The sequence below is a fragment of the Anas acuta genome, chromosome 6, assembly GCF_963932015.1.
Source record: "Anas acuta chromosome 6, bAnaAcu1.1, whole genome shotgun sequence".
NCBI classification, from domain to species: domain Eukaryota; kingdom Metazoa; phylum Chordata; class Aves; order Anseriformes; family Anatidae; genus Anas; species Anas acuta.
The window spans coordinates 4249820-4267319 of NC_088984.1; the positions used below are offsets into that span (position 1 = coordinate 4249820).

General features: G+C 39.8%; 1 protein-coding gene across 36 annotated transcripts in view; it reads left to right on the forward strand.

The window, feature by feature from the left end:
- The window catches only part of GTDC1 (glycosyltransferase like domain containing 1), a 182132-nt gene that overhangs the window by 145104 nt on the left and 19528 nt on the right, over positions 1 to 17500 (forward strand). For 34 of the 36 annotated variants that reach the window (XM_068687046.1, XM_068687055.1, XM_068687068.1 and 31 more), the window contains one exon: positions 15370 to 15479. The exons of the other annotated variants lie outside the window; for them this stretch is intronic. In XM_068687046.1, the coding sequence (XP_068543147.1) occupies positions 15370 to 15479 (110 nt within the window). The remainder of the gene's footprint in view (positions 1 to 15369; positions 15480 to 17500) is intronic. 36 annotated transcript variants of the gene reach the window in all.

A 17500-nucleotide genomic window follows, 5' to 3' on the forward strand; every position in this document is an offset into this window, starting at 1 on the left:
GAGAACAGGCCCTCAAATGCAATCCCTGCCCCTTCTCTTCATTCTCCCCGAATCCGAGCCTGTCAAGGATTACAGTGTGCAACCTCTGCTGACAGCAGATAAATAACTGACAGTATTTTAGCAGAGTTGCTAGGTTCTCTGCAGAGTAATTTGTTTTCTCCTTTCTCACCAAGTCTTTAATGTTTTGTTATAAACATCTATAGCAAGGCACTGTTAATAGAAATGACTTATAGCCAGAGGTCTGGATAAAAGGCTGCGATGGTTTTCCGAGCGTCTCTCTGTGACAGCAGCTCTGCCAAAGAATTAGTTTTCCCTCCGTGTAAATGTGCTTTGGTGGAAACAGACAGCAAAATTGTGATGATCAATGGACAAAGTCCCCAGATTTGATCAGAACCCTATACTATCCCACAGGTTTTCTTTCCAAGATAATAAACTATGCATTTGGTGAACAACAAGTGTATGAAGGAGACGACGGTGACTGGTGTGGCACAATCCTCTCTCCCCACAAAATTTATACACGAGCATTTATGTGCATAAATTATTCCTTTTTGCTGCCCCCCAGCATGGCCACGGGCACCTGTCAAAGCTTTCGTAGTAACTGGGGCCGTGCCAGTTTGTTCTTCCTCTCTTTTTGCATCTGGGTGTGACAGTGGATGTGCAGAGTTGCAAACCCACTGTACCCCAAACCATAGCCACATCATGCAGACGACACGTACTCATTTTGTTACTATAGGATTCTGGGGCCTTGTCTCCTTTCTTTCATGGAGAAGACCTGCATTTTTTCCTTTAATTCAAGGGCCTCATCTTTTTTCTTTCTTCCCTGTGTGTGCTGTATCATCTCAGCAGTTAAAGACTCGATAGCAGAAAGTTGTCAGAAATCAATTCTTCTTCCCCTAATTGCATGGGTGTGATAAAAGATCACATGCAGAATCGGCAAGAATTTACACACACACACATACAAATAAATAGCCCTTATCAATTCACGTGAAAGATCAGATAAGCCCATTATCTAGCATCGTACGTAACAGTGTGTGACAAGAGCGTGGGGAAGGAGATACAGGAGCACGAGGAACTGTGGTGGAAGTCACGATGAGGAAATTCAGAAGAAAAAAAAATACAGATTGAAAAAAATTATCTGCAGATTTCTGGTCTAAGGGAAAGTGGTGTGCCCAGAGATAGCACTGTGCCCTGCTGCCTGTTCAGAATGTAGAGCATCTCCGAAGTCAAAGAGCTGAAGAAATGAGTCCATGGAGAAAAGTTTGTTTTGTGCTCACCATGTACCCATCGGTGCACTGGCATGTGGCTGCCCATCGCCAGGACCTGGTCTCCTTCGCTCAGGAACAAGTCCTTGGAGAGGACACATCTCTGGTAGCACAGCCAATTCACTGCCTTCAGGGAGTGACAGCTGTTCATCGGTGAGCTGAGCACAAGTCCTCTGCAAACTGCAAAGGAGAGGAGCCTACAAAGGTGTTTTAATAGTAGCACCTTATGACTCTTCGTCTCAGCAGTGTGATACAGCATTTGTGTAGTTAGGGTGTTTAGCTTTAACAGGAATTCAGAACTCAAAAGTGTTTAACATAGAAACTTTGAGAAAACAGTTTCTTTAATATAGTTTCTTTAATACACAGTGAATCTATATCCAAGTATTTCTCTTGCATTGCAGAATAATTTGGAGCAAAGTTTATCCCATTCAAGATTCAGGTATAGAAAGGCAGATGGAAAAGATGGAAGAATAAGCGGTCCACCTAGAAATCACCTTTACTACGTTTAGTACTTTTGGTCTCAACAGGCATCCCCAACATTGTAAACAGCCTGCAGAGAGCATATAGCAGAAAGGACCATGGTCCTGCTTTTCCTTTCCAGGTGCCTACACATACAACATCCTGCAAGGAAGGTAGAGATTGAATGTTCTCCAGAGAAAGGGGAGGTCTCATGCCAGCTCATGTCACCTGCAGAAGCCCCCCTTTCAGGGAAGTCTCAGCTGGCTGGTGTTTTTCTGCCCCCTTTTACTGGCATGTAGCACAGAATTTGGCTTACATTTGTGCTGAATAGGGAGTGAGTTCCTAGAGGGAAACCTCATCTTTGCAAAGCAACTGATTCTGGCAAATTTAATCCAAAAAGGTGAAAGCGGTGGGTAGATAAGACAGACTGAAAACAAAAGCTTAAAATGCAAGTGTTTATACAGCCTTAACTAAAAGGTACCAGATACGATAAAAAGCCCATAGGATGTAAAATAACAGTTTTAAAATGGATACTTCTTAGCAGTGTGTAAGAGAAGTTATCTAATACTCCCAAAGAAAACCATGTTCACCAAGGGTGCAGTATAGATGACAAATGGTGAATGAAACGTTGCCATGAAAGTGTATGTAGAGAGATCTGATTAAGTAGAAGCTGACTTCTTGACCACCTAAAGCAAAAAGAAAATACTCTAACTTCATTTTCATGCAAGCTAGGATTATGTTTGAGAGCAGGTATTAGTTTCTTCTGAGCAGCAAACAAGAAAGTTGATGAAATACTCCAGGAAGTTCAGATTTAAAAGTTAACTGGAAGGGGGTTTGGATGTATGTGTTCTTCTTTAGTTGTTCATTCATTGCTGAAACCTGAGCTTGAAACTTCTTCCAACAGCCGTGGATTTGGGATATTGAACCCTTCCAGTGGAAGATGCACTGTTCCTTAATCATTGTTTTTGAAAGCATGCAGAAATTTTGAGCATAAAGACCGCTCAAATGTGAAAATTCTCCTCCTATAGTGAACATCACAGCATTATTTTTTTTCTATCTGTCTTCTAAAATGTTTTTTCAGAGGGCCATAAGTTGATAGTCCAGAGAAGTCATCTCCAATTTTGATAACAGGAAAAAAGATGCCTCTGTAGGTACCTTTGTAACCTTGAGCTCAAAAGCCAGATACAGTTTTGAGGAGCAGTTTGTTATGTTTAAAGTGTGAGCAGAGTCTGTAGCAAGCATTCCAAGAGCATTAGTGGCCTCATGGACTTCTTTTCAGTTCCCCTCCTGACAAGTCTCTGGGTGAGATGTGGGTCACTGAAGTTTCAGAAGAACTGTCGGGCAGATGCATGCTGAACACGAACCTACCAATTGTGAAATTTTTAGTCTGTAACAAACATGTCAAGCCATGGCAAAGTGGCAAGAATTGAATGAGCACTGTGACATTGACCTGAAAGGCACCAAGAGACCTCAGGAATGCACTGGCCCCAGGGGTGTGGAGCACCAGGATATTCCTTCCTGAATATTAGAGAAAACCAAAATATTTCATGGAATATCCCAAGTTGGAAGGGATCATCAAGTCTGACTCCTGTACTACTTGCATATAGTACTTGCAATACTTTGTCTTTCTGTAAAACTTCAAATCTGTTATTCTAAAATCAGAGTATTCAGCATCTGATCTTGCAGGTGGAGAAACTGAGGCAGAAGGTGAATAACCAGCGCTTTTGCAGCAAATCTCAAGTACCTTTTGAAGTGCCCAGCTGCAATGCATCTGCCCCAGGTACCCTTTGTGTTGCCCAGCTGCGATGTCTCTGCCCCAGCTTCTTCTTGCTTTTCCCATTCAAGGTTCAGGTAACTGTTGCCATGGGACAGCGAGGAGCAATGGCATCTATGTTTAAATCATGTACTTAAATTTTCATTAGCTGATAAGTCTGATGAGCTGGAAGTGGAGTGTTTTTTATCTTTCCAAAAGATTGCATTGCTGCCAATCATACTGGAAGATACACAGAGGGTAGTGAAGGTGTTAGGTTTTGAGTGGTATTTTTTCTCATCTGTTTTCAATTGCCCAGGCTGCTGATTAATAGTTGAAGCATTTTGCTCATTTGGTATCAGCAGTGTAATAAAGGAGAGGGGAACTATCTCAGAAACACAAAGAGTGAAAATATTTTGTGATCTGTTCTCACTCAGATGTGTACTTCAAATTGCATTCCCTCAGTTGAGGGAAATAATTTCAGTTACCCTGGTCACAGTAGAAAGCAGTCCTCTTTTTGAAAGCCTTTTTTCATTAATGTAGATATGTTTCTGAGATGAGAAACGATGTTTCTTCTAATTACGGTTACATGTAGTTAATTTCCTTTTTTAAAAGCTCGGTGTGAAAGGCAGTTTCCTTTAAAAAGGGGGGGGAAAAAAGAAAAAAAAAAGTGATACAGCTGATGTTCCTGTTGCCTTAGCAACAGATTTATTTATTAGGGTCTGAAATGACATGAGTTAATATACCACATACCTGCTGATCGGCAAACTCTCCTATTTCAGCTCCAGTTGACAATTAAGTCCTGGACAGCTACAGCCAGGGGTTAATGTTACTCATTAGGAGAACTAGGTCATTACTGGGAAATCAAGGCACTTAAGGCAGCATGGATAAAATACAAAATTCAACATCTCAAGGAGTGAGGGGTTTTATGTTAATTAACCTTATTTTCCTTTCATTAAAAAAAATCTTTCATATATGCATATGACAGTGGATCAATTAATTGGAAAAAAAAAAAAAGTAAGCTGTAGTTTACTTTCCTCTCCTAGTTGTCTTCATTTCCTTTGGAAGGGTTTCATTATTTTATGGAAAATTCTTATGTCTATATGATGAGTAAAAAGGGTATTAAAATTAAGAAGGGAATCATCATGGAAATCAGCTTTACCACAAGGGAATGAGCAAATAAAAGCCTTGGAAATGAAAATAAATAAGCTTTGCTAATACCTCACCTAAGGAGCAGAATATAAGCCCATCAGAGCTTGGAGATATTTAGAGGTACTTCTTTGCTTCTTTATTAAGCAGTTACATAGTTATTTGACCTTCAGAAACCGAAACTTTAGAGAACTAAATCCAAGTTGTTGGTAAATACTCTATTTACAGAAGGCTGTTCAGTGGTGTAGTGCACAGTCACTCCTGTAGTTAGTAATGGGCTGCTGGTTTCCAGTGAAATTAAATATATTCTCTGAAAGTTTTATTAAGATATCTGAGTGGGAGTTTTAACTTGATAAGTCATAAGTGATTTAATAAAGCTCTCCTGAAAGCCTTTATTTACTAACTTTTAGCAGGCTTCATTCTGATATTGGAGAACTTAATAGGCTGAAAAATAATCATATTAAAATAAAACTTTTTTTTTACTTTTTTTTTTTCTCACTGCTTCCTCAAATACATTTAGTTCTTTCACTTCTACTAAGAACTATACTTTCTTTTCTCTATTTAAGCTCTGTGGCCCAATTCTGCTCCTCATTATGTGTAGATAAATTTGGTGTAAACCCTTTTTCCCCTCCTGCAAAGTCATGGTTAAAGCAACACCTTACCTGGGGTGCACATCGTAGGAGCAGTAAGAGATCGTAAGAGCACTGCTATCTGCAACACAAGCAAAACTCAAGCCCTTTGAGTGGTTTTCTGCTATGGGGGATGTTTTTGCACTCCAAAGTACCTCACAGCCATGTGTTTCTATTTCCAAAGCCATCCTCACTTGATTAGTACGGCAATAATTTACTGAAAAACCCCAAGGTGGCTGGTGGGCACGGTGCTGAGTGTGACCCATCGGAGGTGATCTCCTGCTGATGTGGCCCTGCCTCAAGGACAGGAGTGCGGTGAGAAGAGGTCTGCAGAGCAATGTGAAGGAAGCCCTTGAGCTTAGCATGTCATGCTGCTCAAACGTGAGACAGAAAGAATTTTTAAATATCCGGAAAAAGAGAAGTAACTTGAAGATTCGGCTTAAAATATCACAGGTAGAAACCTTCCTTCTTCATTCCCTCTGTACTACCCAAACACTTGTGAGACTGCCATGTTAGTGCTGTCCTCTGAAGACTCTCGGGACAAAAGTTTCAACCATGGCTGAAAAACTGATTTTGAGTTAAAGTAAGACTGGAAGATGTTAGATTATTGTTTGTTTGGAGTCAGTGTATCACAGTTTGCCATAAATCTCCAGTAAGCTTGTCTCTCCCCTTTTCCATGATAGGAAACTCATTTTGTGGTGTCTTTCTTCTTTGGGCCACAGAGAAAAACAGATCTTTTAGCAGAAGTGCACGTGAACTAGTGGGACCAAGGAGCCCTTTTGTGGCTCTGGAGGAAGGGGGCTTAAACTCTCCCACATATTGCCATCAAAACAATCTTTTTCTGCCCCATTTTCCCAGACCTATCTTGGTGTTTCTTTGCCATGCTATTTTTGTGTAGCTGGTCATACTGATCAGATCTTATTTGTCCCTACTGCTTTTTGTGGTTCATTTCTAAGGGCTTTAGTCAAACTAGAACAGCACACATTTCCGTTACCACTTTCTGCCCCTTCATCCCCCCTCTTCTACCACTGTCTTTTTCTTAACCAAATCTTACCCATTTTCTCACGGTTTCATATTTTTAATGCATATAAACCACTTCTTTATTCTGCAAAGTTCCAGGAATGTTATTCAGAGTCCAGCAGAGAAATCATTGAAAGTGAAGACAAGATCTATGTTTTCACAGACACTGGATCCTGCCTGGGTTTCATCAGCCTGACCTGTGAAGGTAGGAGAGGTAGGAGAGGTCTTGCTTGGTTTTGGCCTGTTGTGTGTCCAAGACACGTGGACCACTCAGTGACCAGACACCAGAAGAAAATTTTGCAGTCTTGGCTACATTTTTAGGAAGATCTTCACAAGGGCAACAAAGAGCGTGTCTTTGACACAAAATGAAACCACTCAAATATTCAGTTCTCACTCTAAAACAAAAAGAGGCTTGAATACTTAAAACAGAGGCTTCTTTGAAATTTAATATATGTAAGATGTGCTTTGCAGTTTCATTGGGTGGTAGGATTTTAAATCATGTTCTTTGGATGTTCTGGAAAAATTTTGGCAGAATTTTTCTGGAAGGCTATAGTCCAAGATAGCTTCAGTCCTGGGAAACATCATAAAGAAGGACAGAAGGGGTTTTGCAGTAAGTCCCAGGCAAAATCAGTAGATGATGCCACCTTTTGTAATATGCAGCACCCATCACCAAAGTATGCGAATACCTTCTGAGAAACAAAAATCTAATCATTCGTAAGCCAATGATCTAATATTCTTCCTTATTTTCACCAATAATGGGGGATTATGTTTCTTCTGTTTTTTCCTTCAAAGCTCCTTTTAATTAATTCCTTCTTACTGCACTGCAACTATTTGATTTTCTTCTCTCGTTCCCTTCTTTTCCTCCCCCGCTTTCCTCTTCTCCATGTTTTCACCCTTTCTTTCTCCCTTTGTCTTCTGTAATCTCTGCTTTTTCTTGCTTGCAGTTGTGCAAAAACTTGACTCGATGAAATTAGTTCATTCCTTGTTCTGAAAGCTGTGAGATTTGGAGTTGTTTTAATCTCTTTGAATAATGAGTTTCAGGCCTTGGTCTTGGTGCCAAGAAAGTTCCTGCTTAGGAACTTCATCCTTGGAGAGGACAGCTGCACAAATCCACAAAGGACGAGTTATTTTAGGTACCTGTGCTAACTCCCCTCAGGGTATTGCTCTGTTACCAGGGCTTGCTTTTTGACCCCAATGGATTATTTGAGGGAGTATTAAATAGTCATAGTTTTGTGATGCAAGCTCACCATGAAAATGAGAGAGGAGCAGAGCATCAAGACAGGGTCTTGTACAGTGGGTTTGCCATTCTCAGGCAAACGTGTAATGTATTTTTTATGGAGTGATTTACGTTCGATTCTTCTGTTCTTCCAAGGAACCACCCGAGTAAATTCTTAGCCGTTTATTATCATATTCATACCCATCGTTTATTACCGTGGCATAATTTTTCATAGTGTGTTGAATTACAATAGGATATGCTGTGTGTGGTTATCAGAGCTGTCAGGGTCACTCAGATTATTTTATCTGGCCTACCACGGCTCCCAACAACAGGAAACCATTTGTTATGTTACCTTTGCAACACAAAAGGAAGTTCATGTAAATTTTTCCTCCAAGAAACTATTTGGGGGTAGTCCATAGCGGTTACTGGGTTCCACTAATAATTCGACAGAAATGTTTTTCATCTGAATCCTGCGCTTGTGAAAAGCTAGGTTCACTAATTTGGAGCAAAAGAAATGAAAAAAGGCAACAGAACGAAAGTGCATTGATTTCTACACCAAAGTAACTGAGACCAAACGCCGGTCTTTGTCTTCAAAGGTTAATCTCTCTTTAAGAAATAAGCAGGAGGCTCAATGACTGATGCTGATCCCGAGGTTTCTTTGGTTAGAGAATGTACAATATTTTATTTTGAGTTTTTTCTCCATGAATTGTGAGGGGAGAGGAAGAAGAATCTAAACAATAAACTCCCAAGGTTCTTTTTTTATGAATCTCTTCTAGATAACACAAGATAGGAGAAAATGCTTTTCCAGCGTAAAGCAAAATGCCACCCATTTTTCTCAGGCCAGCAATTTGAAAAAATCAGAAGGTAAAATACACACTCCTCACTGTAAATACGTCATGGGATATAATAGAAAATAAAACACTGTCTTTGCTGGTTCTGTTCGGCTGCTCTTTGCCTGTATACTGCCATCTCTGAATTCCTTGGCCTGCACAGGTATTTTGCAAGCACAGGTGAGGATCAGAACCTTTTCTTCTACTTGTAGGACCTCAAAATTTGGTTAGAATTTATTCTGTAGTGTCGTTTTTTCAGTGACACTTAGGCAAAAACCTTTGCTTCTAGCTGACTCCATTTTCTGTTAACTGAGGGGGTATTGGAGGTTGTGGCAACTTTTGATGCTGATGATGCCAGACAATGTTTAGAGGCACAGTTACAGCAGACATTTTGTAAGCGTATCAGCTGAAGAAGGAAACTCATTGGACTTAACTACATATTTACACTGTACCTCTGCCTCATATTGGAAATGTAAAAAGATGGAAAAATACTGTGATAAATTGAATAAATGGAAAGCAATTAACTTTTCCTTCATGTTTGCATTTTCATAGTTATTTCTTTTTCCCCTGTTTCATTTCTAATAGCTCTTTCCTGGCAGTAATATTTCCTCTTTTGCAGTTATCATGAGCATTGTTACCAGAAATTTGGTATTAGAATTTTAATTTTTTCTGTCCCTTTTTTTTTTTTTTTTAATCTTAACACAGAAAATGTATATTAAAGTCGTTTGATTTAGGAAAGTCCTCTGCCCTTCATGAAAATAATTACTTGAATATATTTCATTTGGTGTGTTGAATAGGCTCGTAACTTAGTCCTCTTACTGTAGGATGAATATTATCCTCCAGAAGTATGTACTGACTCCGATCCTCGCCACTTTTCTGTAAATGAAAGCTCCTCTGAAACCTTATCTTACAGATGAGGAAACCTTGGCAGAGCGGTCCCGTGGGAAATCAGTGAAATCAGTGTCAGGAAAAGCCCAGAACTCTGTGATTCTCTGTTTTGAAGGCCATGCTTATTTTTTTTTTTGCCACAACACTGATATTGTCTAAAATTATCGGATTATAATAAACCTATGTTCACATGTTGCAGATTTAATGTGAAATGTCAAAGTGTACCATAGTAAACAGTGCAGTGCAGTGTTAAATCACTGATATTTTTCTGTAGGTGAGGTTTGACATGAAATGGAGCCCCATTTCTGGCTCGATCTTGTGCATTTAAGGACTGCACCATTCATTGATGTGCTGCTGCTCATTTCTTGAGAATGCCTTGGACAGATACAGGGTCAACAGGAGGCTGATGGCATGTGAGTCCTCTTATCAGCCTGTGGCATCCTTCATCACCCTCCCCAAGTCTGTATCATATCAACCAAAGCAGTGCAGAACCTCAAGTTCCTGCTTTTATCACCCAAACAATGTTCCTGGGATAAAGGCACCTTCCAGCTCCTGGCTCTGTGTGCGATGGAGGGGCAGATCTTGCCTTGCTGCTCACACAGCTCTCAGCACCAGTTTTTCTTCTGCCCATGCTTTTCTTCTCTTTCATTGTTTCAGAACTTTTAAGTACTACAAAGATTTTCACATGTTTTCTACCTCCTCGTCCTTGTTTCTTTTGTTCTCCGTCCTCCTCACTGTTCCTTGCTTCTCTTCTGACATTGCTGGGTGTCTGTCCTCTCTATCTTCTCTGCCTCTTCAGTTCTTCTCCTTTAATTACCATGCAGTTTTATTTTTGCTTCCTAATTCATATCTGTACTGATATTTTTCTGACCTTTTCTCTACCACTGATAGCACTCTCAAGTGCTGTCTGCAGCTTCTGTTTCCATCACAGTCTGATTCTTCTGTATTCTTTTTTTCCCAGCTATGTCCCTTATCCTTTTTCTTTTCTATTTACTGTGTACTTTTTCTCCCCTGAGTTTGAACATGCCATCATTTTTAAATTCTCAACGTGAGCATTTCTGTTCTTTGATTTTTCTTCTCTTCTTGTGCTTCTGTCTCTTTACAATCTTTTGCCTATCTTCTCTGGCCTGCGTGCTGCCAAACTCACTCCTCACTTTTTCACCTTCCCAGAACTAAATAGACCAGGCTGTAAGATCTGGGTCTTAGAAACTTCATTTCCTTAAACTTAATTATTGATTTTGTGCTCCTGGATTTCCTTTCCTGCTCCTGCCCCTATACCCTGCTGCAGCCTTTCAGAGGCTGATGTCCCTTGTCCTCCCTTTTCCTCCATGGGTATTCTGGCTTGCCAGTCCTCTGTCTCCAAAAGTGATGCCCAACTTCACAAATAATGAATGCCATTCTAGTGGTTTTATTTTTTTTGTGAGCCATTTTCTGGCAGTAATTGCAGGTAGCCATGAATTTGTGTTTTAGCTTTTGTTGTGTAGACTATAAAAGTGATAAAATGCTAGTTTAACTTGTGAAAAATTTGTACTTGTGTTAGTAATGCCATTTCTGAATGCCACCTGTGTGTCTGTCTGACATTCAGGTGATTTCATGAAATGGGGAGGCAGAAGGAGACGTACCCAGGTTGGGGCAGCTGGAGCTGCTGCTCTTTTTCCACTTTTTTTGTACTGATGCTTGCTATAGACTGCTCCTAGGTGAGCTGGACATGGTGCTGCTTGTCCTGCCTGGGCTTTCAGGGTGCTTTGCTTTGCTTAGGATTGTGTAGAAAATGTTGTGAATTGCTTGGATTTAAATCGCTGTAAAAAAAAATGAAACATGACCGTGCGCATTCACAGTTTTGAATTCTCTACCACTCAAATGCTAAATGTCTTAAGAAGATTAAGATCAAGCTTTTTAATATTGCTTTTAGCTGAGCTTATTTGTAACCCTTTCAGAATATGTCACACCTTGGGAGATGGCACAACAGGACCGCTGTTATCACAGGCATTACATACCCTTGATGCGGTATTTTCTGAAGTATTCAGACTTTCTCCCTGGCTCAGCACTTTCTTGTTGCTGATTAACTTGCATAAATCATAGTTTTTAAACTTATTTTTTTTACCAAAATAAACTGCCTTTATTTTGCCCCTTTGAGCAAGTTCTGTCTCTCCTGCACAACTCTTCTACTTTGTAATTGCATAGCTATATGTGTCTTTCTCCAAATCCTAAATAACTGGGATTATCACCAAGTGTGAAAAGTTTACATACACTTAAAAAATTAAACTTAAGTCACAGAAGACCATCTGGGCCTCTTACTGAATTTCACTCAAATTTAAGAGATGAATATGCACAGAATAATATAAAGGGCCAGATTCTGATATTTCTTTCTTTCTTTTTTTTCCCATCCCTGGTCAGGGTGTAGGCATCCTGCTGCAGAAGGGAATTACTCCAGGTGAGCTGGTCTATATGTGTTCTCCATCCAAGTCCAGCAAAGGGCAAGGCTCAAGGGCTCAGGCTGAATTCACAAAATCCCTGAAAAGCAGAAAGGGGTTTTGAAAACTTTTGCTATTGACTGTGTAGTGGAGCCTCGTCGTAGTTGCATTTTTAATCATTTTAGGCTGAAAAGAGGGATGTCAAGTCATCAATTAATCCTGACAGCATCCTTCTGTGGTGAAAAAATAATACTGTCACACCCATTTTATAAACAGAAAATCTAAAGCAGAGATAATGGAGGCTCGATACTGATGCTGCTGATACTGCAGCCCTCCCGTTCCTCGCCTGTGGACGGTCTGGAAAGTTTTGTTTCAGACTGCAAGGGGAAGTCGCTGTAAGTCAGGAGGAACCGTGGGCTGTGCTCCCACACCCAGACCGCTAAACCTCAGCCAGTTCTTACGAGAGGCTTAAAGTGTCTCTCTTGAAACGTGTTTGGGACACAAAAATTAAAAAAAAACTCGAGTAATCCTAGGTAAAAAAAATAAATGAATAAACAAATGACGGTGTAGTATCTAAACGTGGAAATTGAGCATCTCCAACAGCCGTGCTCTCAATGCAAATCTAGGTAAAAGGAGGAAGCATATGGTGCCGGTGTCCATTTTGTGGCAGTTTACAGCTGGAGTTTGGTCATTCTGATGTTTTCATGTTCTTATGATGAAATTTAGACACATTCGTACTCTGCCCAGTTCTTATGTTTCCTGTACCAGATGCATATCAGATCCAGTAAAAATACAAGAGGATTTCAAGTACTTAAACAGCAAAACGAGACCCTAGAATCAAATTAGCTAAATTTTCCTCAAAACTTAATATCTTAAAAGAAAATTTTGTATTTTTATTTCAGCCTTTTATGCAATTTTGCAGCTCTTCCTAAGGAAGTGGAGCATATATATAATTAATACCGTTTAATAAAGCTCCAAAATGCAACAGATGCAGCCAAAAGTGCACGTCATTTTGAGCAGATCTTTAGAGAACAGACATTCCATATTGTGTTCATCTTTTTCCACGATCACTGCTATGACAATCTGGTGTGTTTAGCAGTTGTTGCTGAGTAAGGCAGACTGGATCGTATATGATTTTCTCCATGTCAGCCAAGAAGCGCAGCACTCTTTGGTGCGGCAAAGAGTTGGTCTTGTGCTAGTTAGTCCTTTCTACCAGGAGCAGCTACACCTTTAGTAACTGCTGGGTGGAGTAATGATTGCAAGCTGTAGGTACACGTGCTGGAAGTTTGCTGTAGGTCTTAGCAAAGTGACTGGAAATAAAATGGCCATGGTATGGAAAAGCCGCAGGCTCTGACAGCTCAGACGATATGACCTCCCAAATAGAAAAGCTCTGAGATTCACAAAACGTGTCCCTAAAACCTCCGGGTATCATATAAAAGTTAAATATTTTCAGAGGGGATATGGAAGGAGGATCACCTACATCAGAAAACCCATACGAAAGGCTCCAGTGCAGAGGAAACGTTTCCCCTTTCAGCATTCCTTCTGGGTGCCAAATTTTCCTTCTGTTCTTCCCCACCTATTAAACAAAGCTGCAACTTCCAATTCCTATCAGTTTTCCTAAATATGTGCAGCTTATGTGGCTTCTCCGAGCTGCAAGGCTTCACGTTCTCCTGCCAGCTCCTTGACAATGTGGCTCCAACAGCATCCTCCACTCTTGGCTGCCTCTGGGACCCCTGGTCTCTTCTGGAAAGGGAGAAGGAAAGCATATCCTTTTCTGGAAGGACTTTGTGTGACTGCGAAGCCGATAGCGCGGCTGTGAAAAGCTTGGAAGGCTCTGTGCGAGCGTCGTGGCTCTGTCTGTCGGGACCGGCTTCCCTGCGTACGTGGATGTTGGGTTCCACCCCGGGATGAGAAGCTGGGCTTGGCATAGCTCGGCGTCACATACGGGGTGTGCTCGACAGGATCACCACCAAAAATCTGCCCGAAAGGGAAACTGAGGCGAGCAGGAAACACAGTCCTGCACGACACAGGCTCACAGCACCACCGCTTTTCTCCCTGCAAACTTTCCCATTTCCAATAGGCGCTCCCTTCCAGCCAAGTCTGAATCATCTCTTGTAATCCCCCTTCAGCTCTTTCAGCTGAGCACTTGGAGGGAACTGAAATGCTGCAAATACACCAACACACTGAATTTACCTGCCAGAAACAGGTGGCTACTTCAGCCCAAGCAAACCGGTGGGCAGTTATCACTATTTTTTTTATCAGCTGAAGGAAATTTCTCTCTCCCAGTCAGCGATCCCAGCCACTCTGGTTGCTGGAACCCCCGTGAAAACTCCTGGTTCGCAGATGTGAAACAAATTAGGAAGCTTATGCTGTTGCATTCCTCTTTATTATTGGGAACAAAACAAATCTGGGAGATGCAGAACTTCTTAAAGTAATTATTGTCTGGCTTCCCCTTTTTTTTTTTTTTTTTTAAAAAAAAAAGCAACTGATTCTGAGAACTGCACGGTTTCTGACGAGTTTTCAGCCTAGGAAAGTCACATTAATTATAAGATTAATTTGTTTTAATTCCCTAAACCAAAAATATTGACTGAATAAGAAATTAACACATGTAGAGCTGCAGATGTCATTTGGCTTCAGATTTCCTGATTGATATAATTATTAATCTTTCATATAGCGGTGTGACAAACCTACAGATTCATTCTAGAAAATTAGTCTGTGAGGAAAGACACCAGGGCAGCTGAGCTGTAGATTTTCCCTTAATACAGGAAGGAAAACAGTGGAATTTTCTAAATAATAAATAAACCCAAAATATTTTAAAGACATATGGTGCACATCTGTCTGAAATACAATAATTTAAAGCAGAATAATTAAATGCAAGATATAATATTCACCTTTGTGTGGGGGAAGTCTCTCATTTCATCTTTAATAAAATGTACCAAATTTTAGAAATTTAGATCATTTGTGGTGACTGTTATGACTATTCATTCTGTCCTAGTAAAGACCGTAGACAAGCAAATTGTTTTTTCCTTTTTTAAATAACCAAATTTGTGTTTCAAGGCATTGACTGTCATACCTATACAAACCTTTAGTATTATCATCAGCTGAAATTATAAATAAATACAGGTTTCTTGTTCACTATTTTAGCTTCCAGTTACCTCCCTGAAAGTCTAAAGGTAGAAAAAGCCTCATGTTAGTTCTTTCCTTCTTGATCTAAAGCACTAAACAGATTAGAAGCTTTCCATTAGTACATGGATTCATAAAATTCCAGTTTTGGAAATCCTAAGTTTCTAGCAAAAGTTTTTGATTAGCATATTGCTCCTGAAAAAAGCGACAATAAGCTATAATGGAGACGGTATACGTATCTTTTGACAGATAAAAAATAAAAAATATGTATTTTCTTTCCTACCTTATCCTTTCTTTCGTGTGATTTTGCCTTCAGCTGGATGTGATATTCAGTCCTTCTCACTTTAAAAAGTTCATAATTTAAGGAATAAAGTAAAAAGTTGGCAATTTGAGGAGTAAAAGACATTTGAGGACAGGGAGGGATGTAAGAATCTGATGAAACTGAGTTTTGATCCTGAGTGCTGGCTTGAGGAAAATATTCAACCATGCTGCATAAATAAAGAGGGAATTTATGCTGAAGAGCTTTAGTCCCTCAAAGTGGAACTGAAGATAAATAGTGTTCTGGTAAACAGAAAACAATTCCACAAGTAAACATAAGTGATGCTGAGATAAGTTCTGTTTATTTCAAGGGAACATGACAAAGATCCTGAAACTTTCTTTAAAGTGCTGCTGAAACTGAAAGAGAAAGAACTACCTTTTCATGTGTCCGTCCTCGGAGAGTGTTTCACTGACGTTCCAGGTACCTTTTTTTTTTCTTTTTTAATATAAAGTTACCATAAAATAGATATTTCCAGAAGGAATTTTCAAGTGCGTATTTTCCTACACTAGTGAAAAGAACGTGTTTAAAATCTTTGTAGTTGTGAAAGTAAATATTGATATATTACAAAATCAAAATGATTAGAGACAGCAAGCATTTTTCTTTTTACTCGGCAGGGCAAGACCGTGTTTACAAGTTGTGTTTCGGTAACACGTCTGTATTTATGTAAGTCTACAAATAGGTGTAAATGATTGGATGGTTCAGATAGGAAATAAAATCTTTCAGGTCTTGGTCACTCATCTGAAATCCAGACCAAGATTTTAGCAGGTGAAAACACTTAGTTCCCTTTCAAACATAAGGTTAAGAAGTTGTGTGGAGAGCTTCTGGTTTGTATCTGGCATGAAAGTGGTCGTTAATCTTTAGTATTTTTCTACCACTCTTTTGCACAGTCCTTCCTTTTCTAGGTTTCTGACAACCACCACGCAGTATAAAGTTTTACTCAATTGAAAAAGAAATAGAGCTTATCCTGGATAGACACAGCTTTGTGTCTGAGAGGTTGTGGCAATAAACAGACCGACCAAATCCTCTAGTGGTTGTGCACGTAGTAAATTAAACCTTTTGAAAATGGGTATCAGCCACAGGTGAGCTCCAGAATACCTGGTGCTTTAGCTCATCCATGTTTTCCAAATTGTAGACAAGTATCCATCTACCACCTCAGTCTCTAAAATTGGACTTGGAATCAGTTGAAAATCTTTTTTTTTTTTTTTTTTTTTTTTTTGTCAGTCGTGTAGTATCTGTGGCCTGCTGGTCTGTGATTTTTCAATTGGTTTAGTTTTGATTTTCCAGCTTTTAGACACCAGGAAATTGATCTGATCCAAATAACTTTCAAGTCCCCAACTGCGGTACAGCTGGATTGGAAAAAAAAGGTCATCATTGGGTAGTAGGAAATTCTTCCTGCTTTCCGTCCACTTCTTTTTAGGCAGTTTTCTGAAAGCCTGTTCTTCAAGGCAGGTCTTATTGCAGATCCCAAGGCAACGTTGCTTTCCAGACTGAGTGCACCAGATTTCTTAGAAGGAGAAATTTCTAAGGAATATGTGACAGATAGGAATATATGATGGTGCACTGCGGGAACAGATTCTATTGACACTCATTTTGGATGTTGTTACATATCTCATTTGTGGCTTCAGTACTTATGAATAATGTAGATCATCCTAAATTTATGCCAGTATATCAAATCTATATGCCGCACCTCTTGTCTTGTCAATTCATTCATCCTCGTGTATAAATAGAGTCTATATAAAGGGCAACATGGTGAAATGTGTCTCATCACCATGCATTTGATAGGGCCATATTCATACAAATGACATATGCAGGTCATTGCTAACAAGTACCAATAAAACCTGTTGCACATGCTTTGCTGAAAATCTACTTAAGAGATTTTTTCCAGACTTTTTTTTTTTTTAATAAGAAATTGTTGGCACAGAAATTCTATTCCCTCCAGTTATGGGATCAAATGCCCTCAGTATTATAAGTGTCACAATTACAGTCTTTGGTAAGAAATAAAGTAATGTACACGTATTTTATAATTTGGTAATCATTCATTTATTTGAAAACCCAATTTTTCAGTACCTCGCTGGTTAGCAGTACACAGTGAATATCCAGTAGGAAGTTAAGAAATATTTTGTTTTCAGTGATGCTGAAGCTTGTTTTTAGGCTGTAAGGGGGTCAAGAGGTAAGATTTACTTAGGGCTTTGGATGGTTGGCTGTGGTGTGGTCTCTGCCAGTGGTGGAGGGGTGAAGGCTGGCGAGTATCCCAGTGGCAGCCACAAGTCACCCCTTAGGAATGAAATTTGTGTTAGCTGTGTGATCACTGATTGTTATGCACACTTTCACATAGGGGTTTAATAATGCTTTCTGTGATTGGCATTCTTTCTTAGGATGGAAGCTGCACTTTCAGTGTATTTTTTTTAAGGATGATGACGTTTGGCTAGGTAGCAGTGGCA